The sequence below is a fragment of the Grampus griseus genome (genome assembly GCF_964374135.1).
Source record: "Grampus griseus genome assembly, chromosome: 1".
In the NCBI taxonomy this organism is placed as follows: Eukaryota; Metazoa; Chordata; class Mammalia; order Artiodactyla; family Delphinidae; genus Grampus; species Grampus griseus.
In genome coordinates, this window is record NC_139017.1 from 14,928,680 (window position 1) to 14,954,812 (window position 26,133).

Here is a 26,133-nt window from a genome sequence, read left to right on the forward strand (position 1 = left end):
ATGGACAGCCATTTAGAAGCTCACGCTTCAATATTATTAAGGAAGCTACTCCTTTACCCTGAGTTAGGACACATCGTAGCATTTATTCCACAATGTATCTTGATTTGTCTTTGACATCTTTGTTTTTTCCAAATTTTCAAATTTTTATTGTTTTCCCAAATAGATTTTGATGACTGGGATGGTATTTTAGAAACAGTATATTCCAGCCCCGCCCCCCCAAAAAAACTCAATAATGTTGGAGGATTAAATGTTTTCTATCTACTTATTTATTTATTTGCTGATGTAGCTCTAGGTCCACACTTTTGTACAGTTCATATACTCTTGCATGTGCGATGCAGGAGAAAGCCCACTTGAACTTGTACTGGTCTGAATTTAATGTTTATTTCCACTCAAATTATTCTCAGCCAAAGGTAAAACCACTCTGTCTCCCTCCCCCCACCAAATGGCATTTGGAAATATGGTATGTTTAGAACCAAGGCTTTTATTGGGAGAACTAAAGGAGGCTAAAAGTTCTGCAAAATAAATAATTTCCCACTCAAAATGACAAGAGCACCTGCATTGAAAAATGTATGCGTTAAGTCCATTGGACAAATAAAACTGAAATTGACTATACAGTTGCCATGTGCCAAAATGCACATGGGACCATCTTCAAATCACTGACAAGGAACTGTATGTTCTGGAATTTCCCACGGCACTCTGATATACACCCCAAATCCATGTAAGTACATAATTTTTCAGGTTGTAGCATTGTTTTCAAATCTGCCTTCAAGAATCTCATTGCACATTCTTTTATCTGGAAATTTTGGAAATTCTCTAACACCATTTTTAAAAAGCTTTGGGATTAAGATATATTTCTTTCTTTCGCACAGACATTCAGGAAATTTCTTCTATGCTTCTACGAATCCCTGATAGCTCTAAAAGAGAAGAGAACTAACTTCCTTGAGCCCCAAGGCGGAAAGATCATCTTGGGAACACAGGTATGTATCACGTGTGGATTCTGGCAAGCTTCTAATTTTGTTTTATTATCTCAATATTAATGTCTAATTGTTGTCTTCTGGAGACGTACTAATAAAATTTGAATTGGAAATACACTGCATTTCAACATATATTAACATGATTTCATTTATTTCTATTGATTCACTATGAAAACTGTGATTACATTTGCAGTGTATTTTCTCAGTCTACTGAAGAAAAATGTAGTACTCACCATCAGCTGAACAGTGCTTTAACACCATTCTAAACGATGCAGGATTCCATCTATACTTAACATCATAGTGATAAGTAAAGTTACTTAAATATTTTTCAGAGATTGACTCATTTAAAAAAATAGAAAGAAGAAAATATAGAATCACATTGTTTTTGTGTTTATGATCAATATATGTTAAAAATGAAAAACAAAGCTTAGAAAATTGTTTCAAATATCAAAATAGCAGAAACTTTTGATAACCTGAATTTACACATCTTGTAAAATGGAATAGCAATTACCTGAGTGACACTTTTCAGGACATAGATATGCATACAGCGTCAACGGTGTGAATTTAGAGAAAAATCACTTAATCTTTGGGTCTTGGTTTCCTCATCTGGACAAAATAAGAGGTTGGATATAACAACCTCACAAGGATGCTGTACCTATCATATGCAAGTGAGCATCAAATTTATTTGGAATCACTTTGTAATCTGAGCATCATTACGCAAATGATAAACATTGTCATTATTATTCTTTCATTAATAGTAAAATTAGTTCAGATTTGTAAAGGCAGGAGGCATCTCATCTAGGTGAATTTCATTACATAAAACTTCCAAACATTTTTTAAAGATTTTACACATCTTGGGTAGATTCCTTTAAAATGATTACATATTTCACAGTCTTCTCAAAATAAGTCTACTAAATACATTTTTAATTTTCCTGATCATCAGAAACAGCATGCCAGGAAGCATCAGGAGATCCAAGCTGCCCTGAGTTGCCCTCAGAGGTAACTGAGGAATGTGGGGCTGCCCAAACCCACGTTACACAGCCTCCTGTGTAAGCTGTGTAACTGTGCCTCCTGTGTAAGCTGGGCTTCTTAGTACTCGATCTGCATTTTATATTTTTGCCTGCAGACTCTTACTTTCTATTGCCATCCATAGGATTCCCTTTGGCGTCAATCTCTCCAGAAATTTGCTATGTATCAGAAGAGTTAAGGTAGTTAGAATGGTTCATAGAAAGGGTTGAATAGCCTATGAGTGAGGGACTGAGGGACTTTACAATTACAATACCTTTGGAAATTACCCAGAACGTTTTTTTCCGTTTGTTTTCAATTATGCTATAGGGAGTTGGGCTGTTCAAAATTTGATATATTATCCCTAGATGGAGAAAAACTGAGTGGAAAGATAGTGACATAAAATTTACTTAAGCGGAAATTTCTGTGTGAAAATATGGATATTATAGTTCATTGTTTTTCCTCTGAAATGATTAGAAAAACAGTTTAAGAATTAAAAAATGCCAGTAAGAGCTGAATTATATAGACTCACGCACGTATAAGAGTAACTGCCAAAGTATTTATGCAACAAAACAATACATTTACATATAAAGGTTTTACAGAGACTTTATATAACTCATTGACAAGCTATGACATATCCACCCCAACTCCCCAATTTTAAGGGTGTCTAGATTAATATTAACATCTTTACAGTTATTCTGAAATTATCTGTATAAGTTCATATGAAAGGTATCTCTGTCAAAAATTAAAATGTCTTTAAATATACATAGCATTGACTTGAGTGCTTAGAAGATTTACCACTGAATATTTATAAATTTTTATCAAAATTTATAAACAGTATTTACTTCCAAGTAACTCAGAAACTGTTTCTGTTCGATGAATAAATACATATTTATATATTTGTTAAAATGCATATTGCTTATTGGATGTGCTATAATGGCTCCTTTCTCACCATTATATGTGAATGTGTACTTAGCCACATAATAAATATCTCCAATGAAATTTTCAAGAAAGCTCTTAATTCAAATATGTCATGGTCACTTTTCAGAGTTCACGAACCTGTCTGATTTATTTTTAAACACTAAGGATAAACTTATGGCTTGGCCACAAAATACTGGTGCAAACGCACCTGGGCTCCCCAATAAATATGTATTGATCTTGTGGATGAATGTGGCTTCTCGGGAAATGAGGCCTTCTCTTTGGTAATAAAGCTACCGTATTTATTTACGTATCCATTTATGAGATTTGCAAAACTGAATACTAAACTCAAAAACCTTATGAGTGTGAGGGTTTAAAACAGGTTTCTCAATTTCAACGCTACTGGTATTTTAGGCTGAAAACTTCTTTGTTGAGGGGCAAGGTGTGGGGGGATGTCCCGTGAATCGTAGAACATGGAGCAGCGTCCCTGGCCTCTCCACACTAGATGCTCCTCCTTCCCTGGTGTTTCCCTGACTGTGACAATCAAAATGTCCCCAGTCACTGCCAAATGTTCCCCACGAGGCAAAATTGCCCCTGGGTGGGGATCATTGGTTAGGGATGATGAAAAAACCTCCTTTCCTTCCTAAGTGAGTAGTTAGTTGTTGGGAATCATGGTATCAAAGATAGCTTGTCTCGGTCTATGTAGCATTTTCCCAGGCCCAACCAGAGACTTGAATAAGAGGGACTCCTCTATTTGCCAAACTTGTCCCTAAGCAAAGTTTCTGTCTCTCCTGGCAGTACTAGGCCTGCTTCATGGGTGTGTGCTCTATGCAGGGAGCTGCATGTAGTTGGATGCTCTGCTGTTGTCATCTTGAAATTCTTAATCCACAGGTTCTGCATTTTCATTTTGCACTGGACCCCACCAACTATGTAGCCAGTTCTGTAATAACTATCAAATAGACATTATTGGGATGCACCCATGAAATCTGTTTTGCCAGCAGAAGTTTTTGAGGTCCCATTGTGCTAAACAAAAAAATCAGTTTGGAACGTAAAAAAATGAATTAGTTTATACCAGGAATTTGTGTTAGCGTAGCAGATAAAAATCAGGGTTTTGAATGCAGACCTGAATTTCAGACTCATTGTCTCTATTTTACTAGCTTCATGATCTCAGGCAAGTTGTTTGACTTCTCTAAGCTTCAATTTTCTCAATTATAAAATGGTGTCCAATCGACAAGGGGAATGGAATATTATATAATGGAATACTACTCAGCCATAAAAAATGAACTAGTGATATTTCCAGCAACATAGATGGAGCAAGAGAATATTATGCTTAGTGAAATAAGTCAGACAAAGACAAATATTATATGGTATCACTTATATATGGAATCTAAAAAATAATACCAATGAATCTACGTACAAAACAGAAACAGACTCATAGACATAGAAAACAAACTTGCGGTTACCAAAGTGGAGGGGGGAAGGGAAAAATTGGGGGTATGGTATTAATAGATTAAGAAATACTATGTGTGGGGCTTCCCTGGTGGCACAGTGGTTGAGAGTCCGCCTGCCGATGCAGGGGACACGGGTTCGTGCCCTGGTCTGGGAAGATCCCACATGCCGTGGAGCTGCTGGGCCCGTGAGCCATGGCTGCTGAGCCTGCGCGTCAGGAGCCTGTGTTCTGCAGCGGGAGAGGCCACAGCAGTGAGATGCCCGCGAACCACAAAAAAAAAAAAAAAAAAAAATACTATATGATAAGCAATGAGGATTTACTGTATAGCACAGGGAATTATACCCAATATCTTGTAATAACCTATAATGGAATGTAATCTGCAAAAATACCGAATCACTATGCTGTACACCTGAAACTAACACAGTATTGTAAATCAACTACACTTCAATTTAAAAAATGGTGTCAGAGGTGATCCTCAGTTATAGGGTTGCTTTGAAGAATAACTGAGATGATGTATACAAAACAATGAGCACTGCGCCTGGCACCTAGTAAGTGCTCAATGAATGTAGCTCCATGACGATGATGATGTTGCCAAAACCCATCCTAGATGGGACGAGAAAATAAAATTCAGCCTCAAAAGTGTCATCATACTGTTTTTGAAGGCAGATTTCCACAGCTCAAAGTGGTAGTCCTTTAGGTTGAATCTTACTCTTCCAGTATTTTCCTATTACTATTCACCCAAAAGTCTCAAATCTAAATTTTAAAAACACCTATCAAGTGCTTAAAACCTGGCTCCGAATTTACACACCCAGGTCCAAATGTCCAGGGGAACACATCTGAACGGGGCTGTATGTGCTCCGCTGCTGACATTACCCGAAGTCGATGGTGCAAGCGTGCGTGTTAATACATTTCATACATTAAAGATGTAAATTTTATTCTTCAAGCTGAAAGCCAGGTGATTAATTCTCATAGCATAGTGATCAATTGGTGCAGATGCTCCACCTGTATTAATGTTTGTTTTTGTACGCATTAGGAGCGGAAGCACACCAATAACACAGGTGTCGTACGCAGAGCTGCGCGAGGTTGCCGTTAGCCGGCAAACACTGAGATCAGTACTTAGGTTGCACGTAGCACTGCCAATTTTTTCAATTAGACCCATTATTGATTTGATGAAAAAGCAAATTAAACATACCATGGTGGTATGTAAATTGGTTAGAGAGAGCATAAGGTTCTGGTACAAAGCTTCAAAGGCATGAGCTGTACGGCTTTCCTCAGCTGTAACTCATAGGGGTTCCTGGCGATTGCTGCTCTGTACGGGGTTCCTTGAGCTGCATGTGCTGGCTGGCCAAACAATCGTCTGGAAAGACCAGAGCTGTATTTTAGAAATTCACAACAGTTTTGCAGAAAGGGAAAGGATGCTGGAAATCGACTAACTTGGAAAGGATACGGAGATAGGAAGGGTTGCAGAAGCGGCCTAAAATGGTTTTCATCAAGTGATAGTCTGGTTTGCCTGCCCGGATGTATGGTCATGGAGAATGCATCCCGCAGGCATATATGTGACACATTTAAAAGATCGATTTTGCTGATTTGAAAAGTTGTCTTGACCACTACCTCAAGCTACTACTGCATGTTTTCATTGTCTAAAGTTGAAAGCTGCTGTGCTGTCTAAAATCAGAGTCTCATCAGCTTCTATATTATAATTTCTTAAAATCTGAAAGAATGTTCTTTGTACGTCAATGAATGATGTTCTCCAGTCCTGCTAACAAATGGGCAGAGGTACTGAAAATGGGCCTGTTTAACTTACAATGACTGGTTTTATTAACAGAAGGGAGCTAATGCTCACCTAAAACTTCTTGATACCTCCCTATGCATTTATCTTCTCTGGATTATCTACACAAGAAGCCTTCAAGCCTTCGAGAAGCCTTCCCTGATTCCCGAAGTTAGGGTTCCCGCCATGGTGTACCCCTAGTATGCTGTGTTGCCCCATCAATGCTCTTAGAACACCATGTTATAATTGTCTCTTTGCTTGTCTGTGTCCCTCAAAAGATTCTGAGCCTTACGACCGTGTGACCATCTCTGCTCTGTTTACTTTTGTATTCCACTGCCTAGGAGAGTGATTACCATAAAGGTACCCAACACGTTTACAATAAATAAGTCACGTGGTCAAAATTCAATGTTGTTAACTTTAAATAAGAGACCTTATTAACTAATATTCCAAAGAGTTTGCTCTTCTCATGGCAAATAAGGAAATCTAGTAGGCCAAAGGACTGGCATTGCCAAATCTTAAGCTCTAAGTTCTAAATATAAAGCCTATGGTAAATCTGTCAAGATCAACTGGAATCAGTCAGTGATGATTGGAAATGCCATCAAAATAAGTAGCAGGTGCATCAAGGTCATAGAGATGACCTGTCATCCTCATAGGATGACTCTCACGTCCTATTTAGCAACTTACACTGAGAAGGCAAATGACTTTTGCAGAGAAGAAAGAGAAAGAACCAAAGTGATGGCTGTAACTGGAGATGAGGTTAACAACAAACCAAAATCAAAGAGAAAATGTTGCAACTTTCAAATGTCATCAGATCAATGACGTAAAAGAGCTTTTTATATGAGCACTCAGAAGAAAGAGAATTGAACAAGAGAAAAATATTGGGAGAGGATGGAAAAGTATGCCTACTGATTGCATTGAGATAAATAGAGCCAAGAGGGATTGGGAGGTGGGGTCTTGCATTTATGGGAAGACAATTTCTGTGAATGAATGAATGGGCAATTGTCACAGTTCATCAGAAGTTACCAAGTTGCTAGGCAAGTATAATTAGGGAAAAGACATTCAGATCAGATATTCCATCCAAACAAGTTCATTTCATGTCCTTTGAATTATAACATTTTATATATACATATATATATATATCGACATTTCCCTATTGTGCCCCAAATCAACACACCCTTTCTTCCTGGATCATATCAGGGCACTGCAAACATGCACATCTTCGCAAAGAGCCACTTAGGTGAAAAGAATATGTTGCCCAAACAGAGAGGCTCTAAAGATGTGAAACTTAGAAAAACAAAGTTTTTGTCCACTTTTTCCCCCTGAGGGAAACTGTCCAAAGAGATGTGGATGGTATAAATCATCTGAAGAGTTCTTGGTTGTTTTTGTTTTCCTTTATTTTCACATTCGTGAGTTCATTTTCTTTCTAATCGAAAATCTAGAAGATTGGAGCTGGCACTGCCAGCAGTGTCTGATGGGAGAGAGCATACGTTTCCTGTCATACTGGCATCTGACTATAACAGCCATGCGGAAGTCAATGCAAGTCCTTACATCAAAGTTTGATTGCCATTGTACGGACGTTGCTAGAAGTTGAAAAAAAGCAATGTCCATTTGAAGCTCGTCTGTGAACTTCGCATGAACCGCTAGGAATAATGTAGTGTGATGACAAGCCAGTTATACCTTCCACTAAATTTGCTGTCTGGAATGAACTGAAATAGTGTTTGGTTTGTGTAATTACGTCCATCTATCTTTATATTCCAGCGGCATATCGCAAATTGAAAATACTAAAAATTGACTGTTGGTTCTGATATTTAATGATTGCCAAAGACAAGACGATGATTTATTGGTTACTTACCGATGTGACACATTTGCATCTTATTAGACGGAGATTACTATTCCTTAAAATGCGGACGAGGCCTGATCATGTCTGATGGATTGATTTGATTTGCAAATGTAATCAAACTAATAAGAGGGAAAAAATGAGCAATAATGCCTTGTTTTTCAACTGGCAATCACTCCCCTGCCAACAAGGCTGATATCCCTGACTAAGCAGCCTTTACACCGTCTTCCTGTCGTCTCAAATAAACAAAGGGATGCTAAGAGCTTGATAAGAGGATAACAAGCCATGTACAGATGCAGCATGGAGCCCGCACCCCCGAACTGTGCTGTTGCACGCGAGAACAAAAGTTAATGGCAGGAGATGCCACACGACCGTAACAATCCTGAGAAAAGCTCTCGCTGTAATCAGCTCTCTATTCCCATGTTCTTAATATCTCTTCAAAGTAAATGAAGAACCTTTCCTTAAAGTAAAGAATACTGCCATCTTCCCTCGTGCAGTAAGCAGGCCTCTACTCATAAAGAGACTCTGTTTCTGAGATAGTTTAACCACGTAAAATCCAAGTGGGTTCAGAACAACCACACATACATGGTTTGAAAAGAGCATAAAAACCCTGTCAGGCAGCTGCTGGTCCTCAGTGTATTCCCTAGAACATCACTGATATCCAGAATACAGGGAGGGGAGCTACAGAGTGGGAAACTCTGAAATACTGGACCGGGAGGTGTGGTTGACACCTGACTTTGATCATTCTCAAAGCATTTCTTCAAGACTCTTGAGTACGTGTATGACGGAAAAATAGAAACCATGATCCTGAGTGAGCTGCAAAGCAACCATTCTTGAGATAAAAATTCAAAAAGTGTTTTGATAATAGATCAACTATGCCTCAAAGTCATATAATAATGACAGAGACAGTCTCCCTAAAACAGAACTTTAGTATAAGGCCAACCGCAGAGTAGGCTTTTAATATATATTTTTTGTTCAGTGCATGAGTGAATAGGTATTAGCTTTCTACAAAAATATATTACACACGGTATTTTTGTTGGGGAACTGAATATTACAAAGTGTGCAAAAAAAGTCAAATTGAATTTAGAGAACCTACTACCATATTCAGATATCTCAAAAATGACCATAGTTGATGTTTCAAAGATAACCACATCATCCATCTTCAGCCCATATGAAATTTATTAAACTACAAGAATATGGTATGGTCAGATTCACATTAAATAATAAATAATTCTATTCGAACTGTAAAAAATTGCCTTGGAAATTTGACTTAGACTTTCATGGCACATACAGAAATGTGAGAACCTAAAATCCTCACTGAGTATACTGGGTTGGATAACTGACCAGATTAATTAAAATCCATGGATTATCTACAAGCTAATTTTAATCAAACGTTATATACTGATCTGTCAGTGACATTGTCTTCAAAGATAGCATCACATATATTTACACAGCAAGTATTCAGAGATGCTTTATATATAAGGTACACCTCATGTATTCCTGTTACTTTGTCTCTATGTTACCTAGACACTTAGCTCTGTATCAAGATCCTCCATTGAGAAACTCTTGGCCACTTTAAGCTGTTGGTTATGTTTCCCAACCTCAAGCCTCAGTGAAGGAATTCTCTCTACTATATCCCCCTGTGTGAAACAGAAAGATTCTGAGCTATACCTTTAGATTAATAATTCTTCAGAAAGGGGTTTGATCTGATATATCCAGATATTATAGCCAAGCTATATCAAAGAATAACAAAAGAAAGATGGGTTTATTACTTATAATTTGGGGTGCACAACTTAAAATATACCGAAATAACTTTTCTATAACATTTTCACTACTGGTCTGTCTTCAAAAAATATGCTGTCCATATAAATATGTGCATGTTTATATATGATGTAATATAATGTGGTATAATATAGAACAAAGAGGATAACTTGCTAATATTTAATACTATGCATAAGAAGATATACTCTTTTCTGACAAACTTGTGGTGACGATGATAAATATCAACAGTGCTCAACTGTTAAATGACTGAGTTTTAGTCTCAACTACGTCCTGAGTAGCTCGTGACCTTGGGTAAGTCATTCAGTTTTCCTGGCCTTCAACGTTTTTATCTGTAAGTGAATGTGCAAATAAAGGCATTTAACATTTACTGAACACTTAGCAATTAAAAGATTGGATTGGGCACTTTACATACATTAACTCCCTGAATTGTCCCAGTAGCCTATCAAGTTGGTCACTTTATTATTATCATCCGCATCTTATACATAAGCAAACTTAGTTCATGGCACGAAGCGATATCAGAATTTGAACCATGGTCTCTAACTCCAAGGATGGTACACTACCCACTGCAATATACTACTTCCTCTTAAAATGAGAAGTTCTAGCAATTGAATTCTAAGGTTCATTCTGGTTCTATCATCCAAGAATTAATTTTTAAAGAAAGAGATCTCTATCTGCTATCCTTCCATTTATTTTTAAAAGAGTGTCATAAAACTTCCTGTAGGCATGTTTCTAAGTAAGCAAGCGTATTTTTTAAAGTTTGGGAAAATCTATCATACAGCACTTTGCGTCAATATCACAGCCATTCACAGAAATCAATCTGAAATGTTTAAGTAGAGATTCCATGCTTTTCCACAAAAGGTTAATCTGAGTAATATGCACAGTTGAAAGGACCTTTGGGAGGGTATTCCTCTTCTACGTTTACAAGTCTGCATTGCAGACTGGGCTCTGCCGTGACACAGAAAATCACAAGATTAAGTAGAGCTGGACTATTTTTTTTCCTAAAGTGCTGACCATGTCAGGAGGAATCAGTCCTTCCTTGAACCCGTAGCTGTTCCTTCCCTCTCTCCCTCCTCAGCCCAGGCTACCATGTGCCCTGCCATAAACATGCCGCCTGGCTGAGGGGGCCCAGCACTTCAGGGAATTAATCCTTCCCTAATGTAGGTTAAGCAGGTGTGAAGCCCCCTTCCTACAGAGAGGAGGGAGCTGCTCTTCAGAGACACCCCTGGAATTACGGTGTTTCACTGGGCTCCGATGACTCTCTAAATCCATACAGGCTGTGCTGCTGACCTGGACGGCTGGTCATCCACTGGCTTAATCTGAATCCAGTGGAAGAAACTGGTCCTTTCCCCTTCTTGATTTTATAATATTAACAATATGTAGTGAGGACTTAATTGCCCATTCTGGCAATGGAAATATAATTTCCTTATTGGAAGCAAAGTTCTGTGGTTAAATGGAGACATGTAAAATTGTGGGATGAACTAAGGCAAATTGACTCTAGAGCTTAGAATTACCAAGAGGTGCTATTTACCCACTATATGTTTCTCTTTAACTAAATTACGATGCATTAGTACTTTTAACTCATATAATAATAGCACAGAACTTCACATTAAGAGATCCAAGTATAAAATGAAAGCTGAATATCCCTTTGACTTGGGGTTTGTGTACTTTGTACGTCATTCCTGATTCTTGGTGGAGGAAAAAAACATATAACCTGGCAAAAATAAATAAAAAATAAAAGTGGTTGATTGCTTCTGAGAAAATCATAGTTTGTTTTTTTCTTTTCTGGGGAAAACCAAGAAATTTTTTTTCTTAAGAGAAATATCAAGGTATTTATAAACAAATGGAGGTATTATATCTGTTTATCATATACCATAAGCTTCTTAGAAAGTTTGGTCAATTAAAGGGATTTTTAGCAGGTTAAATACATTCTCCTAATTGGGTTCTTCTAAGAATCATACATGAAGTTTGAAAAGTGGCCTGAACTGGGGAGGAAGCAGCTTGGCGTTAGGGAAATTCTATGCCTGGGGACATGTTTGGTATAATGTTAAAAATATTATCTGATTGGTAAGATGCCACTGATGTGGATGGCTTGGGTCACTTTGGACACTGATTTGTTGAAAATGAAGAGAAAGAGAATAATGAAAAAGTATCGTTAAAGGGAGGGCAGTGCCTTGGCTATGTGGACCCTGACTTTGGTTAATAAGGAAAATTCACATGGAAGAGCAAAAAGGTAAATGAATAGCAAATTCCTTCTGTAGATTTCCCCTCCCCCTTCTCCTTCCACCCCTCTGGTAACCCCTCTCGGCAGAGGCAATTCGACAGTCTACGAGATCCGCAATATCAAAACTACTCCTCAGTAGTCCTCACACCTTTCATTCCTCCCCAAGTGTCCACAGGGAATTCAGTTCAACCCCCTTTCCTCTTTGCTTCGTCTACATCAGCACCATTTCTTTTTATGCATCAAAACCACACTTTGTATCTTGAACCTGATGGTCACTTATTCACCGAACCTTGGTCTAACAAGGAAGTAGGTTGACTTAGTCACATCAAGGAATACAGCCAAGGCAAACATTCTTGGGAAAAAAGGCAAACAGAAGAGCAAAGTTACATGGCTTTTCTGAGGCTTTCAAACTCTTTTTATGGTGATGAAAAAGCTCCATCCTTTACAACACACACACACACACACACACACACACACACACACACTACTACTACTACACAGCGCTTACACTTTCACATTAACTATTCTATTTCATGTGGGATGACTTGACTATTTCTTTTTTCCAGTGTAATTAGGTTATGTCCTAGCTTTCATAAACTCATTTAGATATAGGCAATCTTGGATTACGCAGCTATTTTTATCTACAAAATATAATGCGTTGTACCAGAAATTCTGAGTTCAGCTGAGTAATACTTACACCCTCATTCAAAAAGAAAACTCAGCATTTTTTTTCATTTTTTTTTGAAGAAACCACTTCTCTGTGTGCTTTCAAATTACTCTGTATTCCACAGAAAACTGTTCCTCAGATGCTTGAAGTCTCCAGCTGCCACACAATTTATATATCTTTCCTCTGCTCTTTGTTTTTCAGCCATTTTCCCTGAATGTCAAAGTCAATTTAGTGCATTTCACTTTGCTGAATAAATCAGAGGCGAAATCCTTGCTAAAAGTGAAAATTTGATTTGCTAAAAGGAGCTTAGGGCAACTATTAATCAATATATCCAGAGTGCCAAAGCCAAGGCCACGATAGACATGCATTCATTTGGAGATTGGCTGAGGCAGAGCAAGGGGAACGCAGGGGAAAACGTGTGACCAGCCCACGGGAGGGAGGTGGGATTAGGGATGGAGAGAGGGTCAAAGAGGAGCAGAGGGAGAAACAAAACACGCCAGCATCGCGTTTAAACTTCTCCCTCCAATTCTTCTTTTAGAGGTGGAAAAATATTTTAACGAGCCATTTAAGCATATATGGGTTATGCTAATTAAATCAGCTTCCACATAGAATTCTTTTCACAAGACACAGAAGTCTTTCTCTCTTGAACTCATCAAGTAGCCTCGAGAAGAACCTAAAAGTCAGAAGTAACAGCTCTATGAACAAACAGAATTCCAGAACAGAAAGATATGAGTTGGGCCAGGTCTATGGGATGTCAATATTTTGATAACCCTCAGGTAGAGTGCAGGCTTGTTCAGGCTTCTGATATATATAGTGAACCGAACGATGAGACTCATCCTGTCACCTTATCATTCAAAAGAGTTTCGCGATTACAATTACTTGCCTGAAAATGATACCATCTTCTAGGACTTGATGACTAGAGAAATCTTCAACCCAGTGAATCTGAACGGAATTGGGGAGGAAGAGCCTTCAATTTTAGCAACCCATCATTTAAAAACTTTTCCAACCATTCAGCTGAGTAGCTACACAGTGATCACCTTGTTTCATTAAAATTTGTGATCAGGGATATAAAGGGCACACTATCAATCAAACACCTTGATTTTTATTGATTTTAAAGGTGTGTCATACCTTTCCTCTTTGATTCAATTCTCCCTTCATTTTATAAATGTAGAGACAATATTTAAAGACAGGGCAAATATGTTCCATTTGCCTAAACTTGTATGAAAGGCAGGTAGGTAATCTGGAACAAATGACAAAAAATGTACGGGGAAGTAGAGGAGGATAGGGGAGAAAGACCTACTGAAGCTACTGGTAAAAAGTCATTTAAGTTAAATATTCCATGGTTCAAGTAACACTACTAACAGTGTGAATCAAACTTCCTGACTCTAGGGGACAATAAGAATTAAACAACTGAATTGTTATGGACATCAAGTAAAAGTTCGTGAAAGTGCTTTGTAAACAATAATAAACTCTACCGATGTTAGTTGTTTTTGTATTGAAAGCTTAATCCCACAAAAAAGAAGATTACCACATAACAATGCACATATGTATGCACAGATATTTACGCAGACACAGATCCACGATTCAGGGTGGAGATCAGGTTACCTGTAGCTTGAATAAGCCCCACAGTACCTAGCATAGTATTAGGTCCATAGCAGACACTCAAATACTTAAATTGTATTCATGACTGCTATGAAATCATGATTCCTCGCTGATCAGAGGTACACAATGGCATGACGACGAATGGATGGCAGATATATTTGGGGGATACCTAGGAATGGACCAGACACTGGAACAGAGCTTACGTGAGCACAGGTAATTCAGCACGGTGACGGCACTGTGCATCAGGTCACAAACAATGGCACTGAGTGGTGTGGAGAGGTCTTTGTGAGCATCTTTAATAACATTTGGGAGTGTCTCTTGAACCAGGTCTCTGTCTGGGAAACCTCAAACCTTCTTTGTTGGTCTTTCTCCTTTCTAGCAAGGGTAGCTGCAGAAAATGAACAAGCCTGTAGGGGATCTTTCAGATTAGTTTTTTCACAACATAGTTTTCAACTTGTTCCTTTCTCCATATCACAACTGTGACTTCAGAAACTGATAAACGTTCAGTTATTTCAGGTGTGGCTGAGGAGGACGAACCTGACCATCTAGAAGCTAATGGTCTTGTTCGCCTAGGACACAGTGATGGCCATATCCATTCAGTGACCCTCTTGGTTAAATAACCTTTCCCTCCCTTTCTATTATAATGGAGGTTTGTTTTGAATATTTTTTGAAATAGCTCTTATGAATACTAACTTTTTGGATCACTTGGCTCTAATTACAATAAAATGACAATCTATGCACAATCTCTTAGGCACTAAAATGAACACTGAATATTTTACGTCTTTAGATCATTCTTGATAATTTGCAAATTAATTATGCATATGTGTATAATTTGCATGTGTGTTTTTTTTCCTCATTTGATTTTCACAATATAACTCATGGCCAGACCAATTACATAACTTACAAAATATTACTCAACTATATACAGCTCAGGTTTTCTGATTTTACTTTCAGAATTATTCTACCTTTTATAAACCACAACTACCGGTACACAGGTATACAACTCCCAGGTACATTAAACATAACTTCCAACTATCTGATAATTGAATATAGTTGTAATTTAAATAGTCTTACTAAGTGCCAAGGCATTGGATCTTAAATTTAAAATTTCTCCACTTGGGGCTTCCCTGGTGGCACAGTGGTTGAGAGTCCGCCTGCCGATGCAGGGGACATGGGTTCGTGCCCCGGTCCGGGAAGATCCCACATGCCACGGAGCGGCTGGGCCCGTAAGCCATGGCCGCTGAGCCTGCGCGTCCGGAGCCTGTGCTCCGCAACGGGAGAAGCCACGGCAGTGAGAGGCCCACGTACCGCAAAAAAAAAATTTCTCCACTTAACTAAAAGACTCAATGACTTCACAGTTCTGAAATCATTAAGTTACATGCATATAAGAAAAATTAATCCTGAGAAAAGAGCTGTAATCGCTTTAATTCACTTGTAGCAAAGTAGAAATTACAACTAGGCGTAAATTCAGTTATACCATGGGGTGGAGGGCGGAGCCTCAGAGCCAATTAATAGTTTTGTGCTGTGCATATTTTTAATCAACTAATCAATAGTACATTTTTCAAGTGCCAATGATATAGAAACGAAAGAGCATATTAGGTCCTTTTTATATATAACATAACTCTCTTAGTTAACTATATAACATAACTCTCTTAGTTAACTATGCCTGCATGTGAAACCATAATCACATGCATACACATGAAAACTTACCTGGTGTTACAAATGGAAACATAATCTTACAGTAATTATTTCCACCACATTTTTTTGTGCTTTTTCACACGTCATAATCATGTAACGGTGCCAGCAGTTTAAGATAAGTAATGGGCAGTTAAAAAACAAAACCTTCACAACTTCGCCTGGGGAATGATACAATCTAAAAAATTGATCTCTACGTAAAATGCATTAGAACAATAAATATATCTTTAAACAGTATCATTAGCCATAAATATTAGTTCAAAACATTCTTGGGTATTCTCTCACAAAATTTATATCCTAATATAGAAATAGTTTATCCATGTTCTTTAGAGATTTCTGTCATTTATAGAAAATTCTAAGTACTTCTGTCGAGAAAACTAGAAAAAGCCAACTCGCTGAGCAAGTTTTAATACATTTTCCTAAGAGAACGTTTTAGAAAAAATGTTTCAGAATAAATGGAGAATACTGGTTTTATACTTTAGACTTCTGTTTCTTACATGAATAACTATACATAAAGACTGTTTTATCACATCTCTTCCTAGTGTGGTTTTCTTTTTGAGCTTAATAGTTCCTGCCTTCATTTGGTATGAAGAAAAACTATAGTTTTTTTGTGTTTTTTTTTCCTGTTTTAAAAATGTCACTAAGAGGCTCCAAACTTGAATGGAGTTCTCCTTCTTCAGCAGGTAACTGTTCGATCTGTCATGTCAAAAATAAACAAGCCCACCTGATAATCTGCCATATTTGATAAAGGAAAAAACAACTTCTAAAATACATTCATTCACTGAATTGTTCAAATACCTTTCTCTTAAAGTCATTCGTCTGGCAAGATCCATAAATATATTTAAGCCACTTATATAGGTCAGCTAATATGGGTGATGCTTTTTTAAGCACCATCTGACGAAGCACATTCTGCATTTTGCTAACAAAGTTACAGTACAAAATAATATTTTAATCAACCACAAAGAACAATAATAGATCTGACTGCTGGGCTGATAATCGTCTTATCACACCCTGTGAAACCTAGCTCTAATATGTGACGGAGCCGCCATTACTTGGCAGCCCATTCTAAAAAAGGCCAACAATGGAGAGAGAATGAAGTGGAGTGTGCAGGACCTCCGTATCTACATAAAAGAGATTAGAGGCGACAGCGGTCCATTTTATAGCTCAATCATATTGTGTTAGCATGCGCTTATCCGAGCGCGGACGAAATTGAAAGAGAAATAAAAAAGAGTCAGGCAGATAGGAACCAGAAAAGCGAGGCATGAGCAATTTCCAAGGATATAAAAGGATGCTAATGGTGGGGCCCTGTCATTCTTAAAAAGGGCTATTAGGGCACCATCATCTGTTCTGGTGCCCTTATGCTCCTTCAACTAAAGTCAAGCATTTTCTAAAGCCCTTGTGATCTTTTTGCTTCTAGAGATAAAGTATGGTCATGTTTCCGAACAACACACTTTTCCATTTATGTGATTTATTAAAGTAAGTCAACTAATTCTATTTACTGATTAAAAAAACCCCACTCCCTATGTATTCTTCTTCAATATTTTCTTTTGTTGAATTTGTCACTTTTTTATGTAGCAAAAGCAAGTATACAAAAGTATCTTCCCAGGAGTGCAGAAAGGCTACTGATCTGATCTTGTATGCTAAACTTAATTTTTAAAAAGTGTGTGTGTGTGTGTGTGTGTGTGTGTATGTGTGATTCCACAAACTGAGAGCAGCACAAAGAGAGCAAAGGCTTGGATTTTAGTATATTTAAAAAAAAAAGATTTCACTTTAGTTTTAACAGAAGCATTAAAAAACAAACAAACAGTTTTGAACTGAAGATTAAGATGTGAAATTTCCATTCTGATTTGGCTTTAATTCCAGCTCTGACCCAGTTATGAGGACTAGGTCATGGTATCAAAAACACATTTTTACTTTTATCAAGGCAGAAATGAGACTTTAATCTTTATATTCTCTTTGGCTTTACCCCCTCCCCATCCCATGCTCCATGTTGCTGCCGTGCCCAGGCTCCCTGAACCCGGCTATATAGACCAGCACGCTGGTATCACAGCATCTTTTACTTCTACCTCCGAACACTGCATGGCACACTTACTGTTATGAAACTTAAAGGCATTTCAGTGAATTCGTGTTTTGCTAATCCCTCTCTGAAAAGCCAAGATACTCCTTGCAGTCATTTAAAACACCCTCCGGGTATCACGAAAAACAGAGCTGTGAATCATCATTGCACAGTAACCTCCTCTGGCATTTGCTGGGGAGAGAGAATAACGTCAGCCCCTACCAATTCTAAGCCTCAGCTTAAGACTGAACACATAATCGTATAGCAATTGTTTCCACCACTGGAAATGCTGTTACTCATAGTTATTTAAAGTTACTGTCTTCACAAAGGTCACCAGAGCCCCTTTACTGTGACAAGTTCCTCTGTAAGCTGACATTTCTACTTAGATACACAACTGGACCCACAAATTTATCACTGACTTTTCCTTTCCAGAGAGCAGCAGCAGGAGTTAACGACTTTTCTTGATCGTTATTATGGAATGTCTGTACGATAACAGAATATGGGCTTAACAAATTTCTTAATTCAGGGAGAACTTGGGCAGAATTCGTGGCCTCTCCCGTTGCGGAGCACAGGCTCCGGACGCGCAGGCTCAGCGGCCATGGCTCACGGGCCCAGCCGCTCCACGGCATGTGGGATCCTCCCGGACCGGGGCACGAACCCGTGTCCCCTGCATCGGCAGGCGGACTCTCAACCACTGCGCCACCAGGGAAGCCCTGTGCAAGTGTTTTTACCTCTCTCTGCCCCAGATCTCCCTATCTTTGAATTAAGGATAATAATATCTGATTCCTGGGTTAGAACAATGGGTCTCAACCGGGAAAGGGGGGCATGATTTTGCCCCCCAAGAGGACATCTGGCAATGTGTGAAGACATTTTTGTTTGTTACAACTCAAGGATGCTAATAGGTAGAAACCAAGGATGTTGCTAAATACCCTACAAGGAACAGGACAGGCCCCATAACAAAAGATTATCTGGTTCCAAACATCAATTGCATCAAGACTGAGAAACCCCGGGTTAGAATAATGCTATTTTAAACCTGTGAGTATGTATGTCTGTGTACCTGTGTGTGTGGATAAATGTAAATGATATAATATATATTGATTATTTTTAAAAGTATCTGTGGACACTTCAACAAATCTTAGTTTTGTTTCTTTCTAAAACCCTTCATCACACTTTCCTTCCAGAAAAGTTTTCATACACTGTTTAGGTAAATTCTGGTTGTTTCCACCGCTACAACTTCCAATGTCTCACCACCTTTCAGCATATTCTATTTCGTTTTTTTTGCTTTTTCTAAAAACCTTATAGATATGATTACAATCCAAATGCAAATCAGCTATCCACACAATCAAATTCTCATCTTTCTTTTAGATGCAGTGACCCTTGTGGAGGTATCTTCTAAAGAATACACTCCAGCTCACCTATTTAACTAGTTTTGACTTAATTGGGGGTGCTTTATTAGCAAACAGTGTAAGACAAAGTAGCCGGTATAATACAGAGTGATGTTTAAATTAGTTTACAATTTGCTTGGCCTCATCTAGAACTGCAGTGAACAAAGCCATTCAGAAATGTCAGCTGTGTTCCCAAGCACTGTAACAAATTGTCGCCTGAACGCTGCACACCTAATGACTTCAAATTAGCTTCACTGCGATATCGCCTGACAGTTCGTTACGACTGTTAGCAACATAGCTGGCGTATCATGACCAATAAATTGGTTTCAGTGTGGGCTGGGAAAGGGACTTCCATCAATTTGATTAAAGAAATTACTGTAGCATTCAAAGCATAAAGACAAACTAGTTTAAGGAGACAGAAATAAGTTCACTGTACCAGAGAAACACGGCTCATCGTCCAAAAATTTGTTTGTAAACTATTTGAAGATCAAAGCTCAAACAAACAATAATCCAAGTAGACTACTAAAATTCTTAAACCTTGTGATCAGGTATATGTTCACTGATCTAAGGACAGGCCTGGAGAGAAAAATAATTGGATACTTTAAAATACTACTTTTGGGACTTCCCTGGGGGCGCAGTGGATAAGACTCTGCACTCCCAATGCAGGGGGCCCGGGTTCGATCCCTGGTCAGGGAACTAGATCCCACATGCATGCTGCAACTAAGAGTTCACATGCCACAACTAAGGAGCCCGCCTGCCACAACTAAGACACAGCACAATCAAATAAATATTTTTTTAAAACCTGAAATACTACTCTTAAGTCACCATATGAGAATATTTACAATGTCAATTTAACATTTATTTTCATAATTTATGTATAAATTCATGGTAAATATCTAATTGTAAACCAAAGCAATATGCAAATATGAAAAACAATTCAGTATAAATCGCCACTATGAACAACAAAATAAGTAATTTTTAAAAGGAAAAAAGGTATCTAGACTACTCCTGACAAAAACTTTTTTTTATTACGATATTATAGTTTTATTTAGGGTTTAGGAAGCTAAGATAGAGTAAGTTCGGGAAGTTGTCCCATTGGTAGGCCAGGCAGGACTTATACCCAGGCTGTCTGCCTTAAAGCCCCCAATTCATAAACATTTATTTAAAGTGAAAAGAAAAAACAGAAGTATTTCCTTAGGAGAAAACTCGGACTTTTTAGAAGAATAAAGAAATATTTTAACAAGTTATATTCTCTTTATCTTAGGTTGGCAATAGTACCTTCATATGCGAAAAAATAATTAACAAGCATTCAAGATGGTACAGTTATAAAAACAGCATATGATTCTATTAGGACCAAGAAAGCACTAAATTAAGTATGACAAAAACAAATGTAAAGGTTTAAAAAAATCCTAATGAACGGGAATTGCCTGGTGGTCCAGTGGTTAAGACTCTGTGTTTTCACTGCCGATGGTTTGGGTTCAATCCCTGCTTGGGGAACTAAGTTCTCACAAGCCGTGCAGTGTGGCCAAGAACAATAAATTAATTTAAAAAATACAAATAAAAAAGCAAATTAAAATAAATAAATAAAAATTAAAAATCCTAATGAGAAAATTGTGAATTTGCCTAAATCAACATATAAAGCTTAGGGAATTAATTGCAAACTTTCTTTTTCATTTCAGAAAAGGTACCTGGAATATGTTTCGCCCATCCAATGATAACCACCAATTCTCGATCGGCCAAGTCGCACAGTGTAGTGAGGGCTTTGATGTCACTGTCGGGAACAGTAGGGTCAGGCATGGCATAGATCTTCTCCGGTTCAGCCACCAATAAATGTGAGACAATCTTGTTATCTGCAGAATCAGACCAGAGCACTACAAGATCACTAGTAGCATCATCCCTCTTTTGCACGTTCTAAACTAGGTGGTGTTTTGAGCAAAAACAAAAAACAACAAAAACACCCCACAAACACCTATAATCAACCCCAAATATTCCATTTACGGTTCAACATATATACATTAAACAGTGTTCTGGAAAACCCATAGCAGTTGTAATAGTTCTTTGTTTCTTCTTGGCTTTACCTGCCTTTGCTGGAATGAAGCATCTGTCCTGTAATGAAATTTTTTATAGCAAACAGATAAGAGAAGTTAGAGGCTTTCTGGGTCTGCTCTTTGATTCTTAAGTGGGATCTGGGGAAGCAGATTAAATAGCATACAACAGCTTTAAAATAAATATCCACATAAGCCATTGAAATATAGAACATAATGCAGGAGGCAAAGAACTCCTACTGCCCGTAGACATAATGGGCATGAAAGTCATTAACTGTCCTAATTCCTTTAAAGAGGAGCAAAGGTCAGAGCCCTTCTGCCGGGGTGAATTACTGACTGTATAACTCTGTCTCTGTGGGATGCATTCAATACAAACGACTTGCCTTTCTCCCCCCCCCCACACACCCGGCCCATCTTCCAAATACAGCCAATGTCAGTTTCCAGAAAAATACTCCAACTTAAATGTGACTGTATTTCCTCTTTGGAGCGTCTAATACTTTAATCCTCTATTTTCATCTGTTGTCTTTAGTTCATTCTCTGGTTCAGATTTATCTGTCTGAAATTTGTGATATATGTTTTTAAAATCCTTCGTAAAATAAACACTAGAGACAAATGGAAAGCATCACATCAAATGTGTTTTATCGCTCAGGGCCATGTGAGAGTTTATGGAAGGGGTTATAAAGCCTTGCTAACAGAATGATTTTTCTTGTTGGCCCCACTTTCAATTTCTACATGTAGCTTTAGATTGGATACTTTCTTCTAAGTGAGGAAATACAAATAGGTAAGAATAAACTCAGATATTTCAATGTCTGTGTCCTATTACTCTAGAAAACTAGGGTATTAAATGCGATCTGTGTGAGCCAAGTCAAAGGTTCCTGTACGTTTACTAGACCATTTGCCTTTCCCTATACATTTTTCACTCAAAATGAACAGACTTCATATACCTTAGAATTGAAAACATAGTTCTTTTTTTGTCTGCTGTAACAACGTAACAAGGATACTTATCCAGGCTACAATTTGTAATTTTTCTGATAGAGTTTAAAATTTTTACTACTATGACCACCACATGAATTCTGTTCACTTCAAATTATCAACAGATAACCATTCAATGGCAGTAATATTCAATTATTATCAAATTAAAAATACAGATTTGGGAGGAAGTATTCCCAAATATCGTATTTTCTAGAAAAGAAATTAAAATCAAATTTTTTTTTTTAATTTGTAGGATCTGAAGAGAAGGACATTTGTTTCTCATATATGCTATCGAAACAACACCCTGTTTTTTAGCTACGCTTGGAAAAGCTTCCACTTTCACTGCTCTGACAATGCAGCGAAACCTGTCAGCAACTACTAGATCCTCAGGATTAGAAGAAAATGCAGTAATAAAGGGTACAAAAATGTAACGGAAGGAAATCGTGATTCGAGTTCTTTTAGTACAGGGAAAATGCAACCTGTTTCACCCAAGCCACTGGATACTTGACTGGAGGGGGTCAAAGAAATTCGGTGGAAGCTTAGAAATTCCTAGCATTCAGAAGATGGAATAGCCCGGCAGCACTGTTTCTAGGTGAATCTTATTTAATGTTTCCCTAATTAGAATCAATAGAACCCAATTTTCATTCTTGGGCTTCTGTAGTACACAAACAATCAGTCAGGCTCCAGAAATCTCCCCCAGCCACTTTCTGAGCAAAGCCCATGCCTGGTCTCTTGACATTTATCTGACAGGATCTGAAAATTAAGTTTTATAAATGTTTGTTACCAAAATACACTAATTGGATAGACTAAGGAAAATGAACACAGAGGTCTTAAGATAATGAGTAATGATTTATTAGGAGTCCTCTTTCATCTCAGACAAATGGAGCTCACTGAAACTGCTGTCATCTTCTTAAAGGTACTTGACAAGACTCTTCTCAATTTCTCAGGTTTACGCCGAAAACCATAGATGTTTCTTTATCCATCCTGTGGACTTACGAGTGGGCTCGTGCTCATTTTTCTCTCGGTAGAGGATATCATCAATGGTGTCAGTCAACTTCATATAAAATGAATGAGAAATGCCCAGTCTGGATATTAGTGAATCCAGGAAAACGAAACCTCTAATGAAATTAAGCATTAGTGTTTATTGCACTTTATTGTATTATCAGAAAGTTTTTTTATTCTAATGTGCAAAATCTGCTTAATGCAGTCCTAGATTGTGTTTGCAGAATGCCAGACAGCTTATGCAGGCTGAGGAGATGCCAGATTGGACAATTGAAGGTATAATCAACATAATGTTTTTTGGAAAGGCAAGAGGAAACCATGCCATATGTTCACTTAAGCTTCAATTTTATGTAAAACTGGTTGTTTTTCCTTTGACATAGCTAAAATGTCCTTTCATTTACAGTTAAGGGTCTGTTTTATGTATTTAACAGATGCCCATATGCTCACACGGATGACGCACAGCAGCGACCCCTCCTGGAGAATCCGAATGAGAAGAGGACACTTTTTCTCTTCCCTCGAAAGCAGATCAAAAACTACCCGTGTCCCTTCTAGAACTGCTATAGCGGCAACTTCCTCTGGTGAGGGCTGGTTGTGTCTTCTGAGACAGAGACAGCTAAATGTGAGAATTGTTTCCACCAAAGCACTTTCAGTGCCTCGTATAAACTCTATGCATAAACATCCTAAAATGTTAGCTCTTTTGCACTACAGCCATGAACTGATCTTTCAGAAACTGGAACACAGTTAACTGCCTCAATCTATATTCTAGCTCTTTTTAGCTAATGACAAAGAGAATGGGGTTTGCATTTTAGCTACATACCTACCATTGTTTCAAATTGCAGCCAGGCATTATCAAACCATGGGCTTTTAGAAAACAATTCATAATGCCCATAAGGGCATCTGAAATGGAACCACCAACCTATGCTTGTTATCCGTAGGGCCCATCCTTGTTTTAATCTGTTGCTAGCTAGTGTGTTAACCTTCTATAGCTCTAAATTAATGAGGCTCCTAATGTATTTTCATTGGGAGGTTGAACAAACTCATTTAGCTAGTGGAAACTACAAAAATCACTTTCTTGTGAAATCTGAAACTAACAGCTCCAATGAACTAATGATCATGGTACGATCCATTTTATGTACCTCTGAAAATAAAGATAACCCGTAAATGTAAAATTCGCACTACATAAGCTATGCCTTGGTATGCTTATGCTTCCACAAAATGACTAGGTGAAAAAAAGGTAGAGGGGGAGAAAACCACAGGAAAAAAAGATGATTAGCTGAGTTGCTGTTGCTCTTCAAAGGCAATCCTTGGGAATAAAGCCACATCTCCCCACCCCCGCCAACAAAGAGAAGTCTCGTTGGAGTCAGTAGGAATGGGCATGCCAGAAGTGATGTACCTAGAGCCAGCTGGGAGGATGTTGTGTGCTGGAAAGCCAGACATGTCTGCTGTACTTACATGGCTTTTTGGCTGGCTGAACCAACTGAGGGTTCAGGTATGGGCTGTTCTCCGCATCTATTCTGCGCTTGTACTTCTGCCGACCTCCACGTACTCTGTCAAGACGCACTCCTGTGGGGAAAGACAGGCACTTCCTTACTGTTGAGGTAACTACCTTTGAGACCAATCAAATACATACAGACTATCATCCACGGGTGCTAGGTAAACAGAGAGTAGATTGCAGAAGGGTCCAGGGGAAGTAGAGGAACATAGAAAAGTGACGGCTGAACCAAGACTGGCACAGGTTGGAAACCAAACCTGGCAGAGATGACCAAGCTGAGAGACATTTATGCAAGGCCATCAGAGTCACCTACATACCAAAGGAAAGGCACCTTTCCTTGAGAATTAATACAAAGAAACTGGAATTTGGTGCTAACACGGTTTCTCAAATTAAAGATGTTGGCAACGTGTATCCTCTTCATCAGTCACCCCTGAAAGCTCAATGTGTGGGCTTGAGGAGATCAGTAGACCCAGAGCTGTTCAATCCACGCCGGTCTATCAGAGGACTCCACATGGACCTGTGGAACTGAATTGAGTTGAAAACCCCTACATGTTGTAGAGAGCTGGAACCCTACTACACAAGATGAGACGCGAGGATCGTCCCATGTTCTAAGTCAGCATGTCTCAGAAGGAGCATGTTCTTTACATTTTGGCACAAGTTTGTATTTTCCTTCAAATGAGAGAAAACTGAGAGCAGGTTTGGACTGAATGCAGGTTAGAAGGAGGAGATTCCTGAAAGAATTCAGGAGGCTAGGATGGCAAAGGAGGGATTTGTTAGGAGGGCAGAGATGAAGTGTGAAGCTAGAAAGTAGGCAAAAGTAGACTGGCATTTAGTAATACTTTTTCCCCATAAGTGATGGACTGGGTCAAGATTCAGGGAGGTATTGCTGGCAGTGGATCTATAACATTAGGGAAAGGGGCAAACAGGAAAGAAAGGGATTAAAAAGAAAGAAATGTTTCATTTACATGGGGCAGTGGGGAGGGGCGCTTGTTAATAACGTGGTTTCCAGTCTGTAATTGTAAAGTTTAGGATAGAAACATATAAATCTTTATCAGATAAAGAGAAGATTACTTGGGAGTGAGAGAGAGGTGAGAGATTCGCTTTGTGGTCTTAGATTGTACCTTAATTGATAAGACAGTATTAACATTATCCACTAATAAATTCACAACCAAGTAATTCATTGTACATATTTTCATATTTCTCACATTGTCCAGAAAATAGATTGGGTTTAACAGGATCCTCAGTATTGTTAATTTACTGAA

General features: G+C 38.3%; 1 protein-coding gene across 7 annotated transcripts in view; it reads right to left on the reverse strand.

The window, feature by feature from the left end:
- Positions 1 to 26,133, reverse strand: part of ESRRG (estrogen related receptor gamma) — a 641,560-nt gene that overhangs the window by 38,702 nt on the left and 576,725 nt on the right. For 5 of the 7 annotated variants that reach the window (XM_082656047.1, XM_082656049.1, XM_082656048.1 and 2 more), the window contains 2 exons: positions 24,832 to 24,942; positions 21,049 to 21,231 (listed from right to left, as the gene is read on the reverse strand). In XM_082656047.1, the coding sequence (XP_082512173.1) occupies positions 21,049 to 21,231; positions 24,832 to 24,942 (294 nt within the window). The remainder of the gene's footprint in view (positions 1 to 21,048; positions 21,232 to 24,831; positions 24,943 to 26,133) is intronic. The other 2 variants (XM_082656046.1, XM_082656051.1) reach the window with 1 other exon arrangement.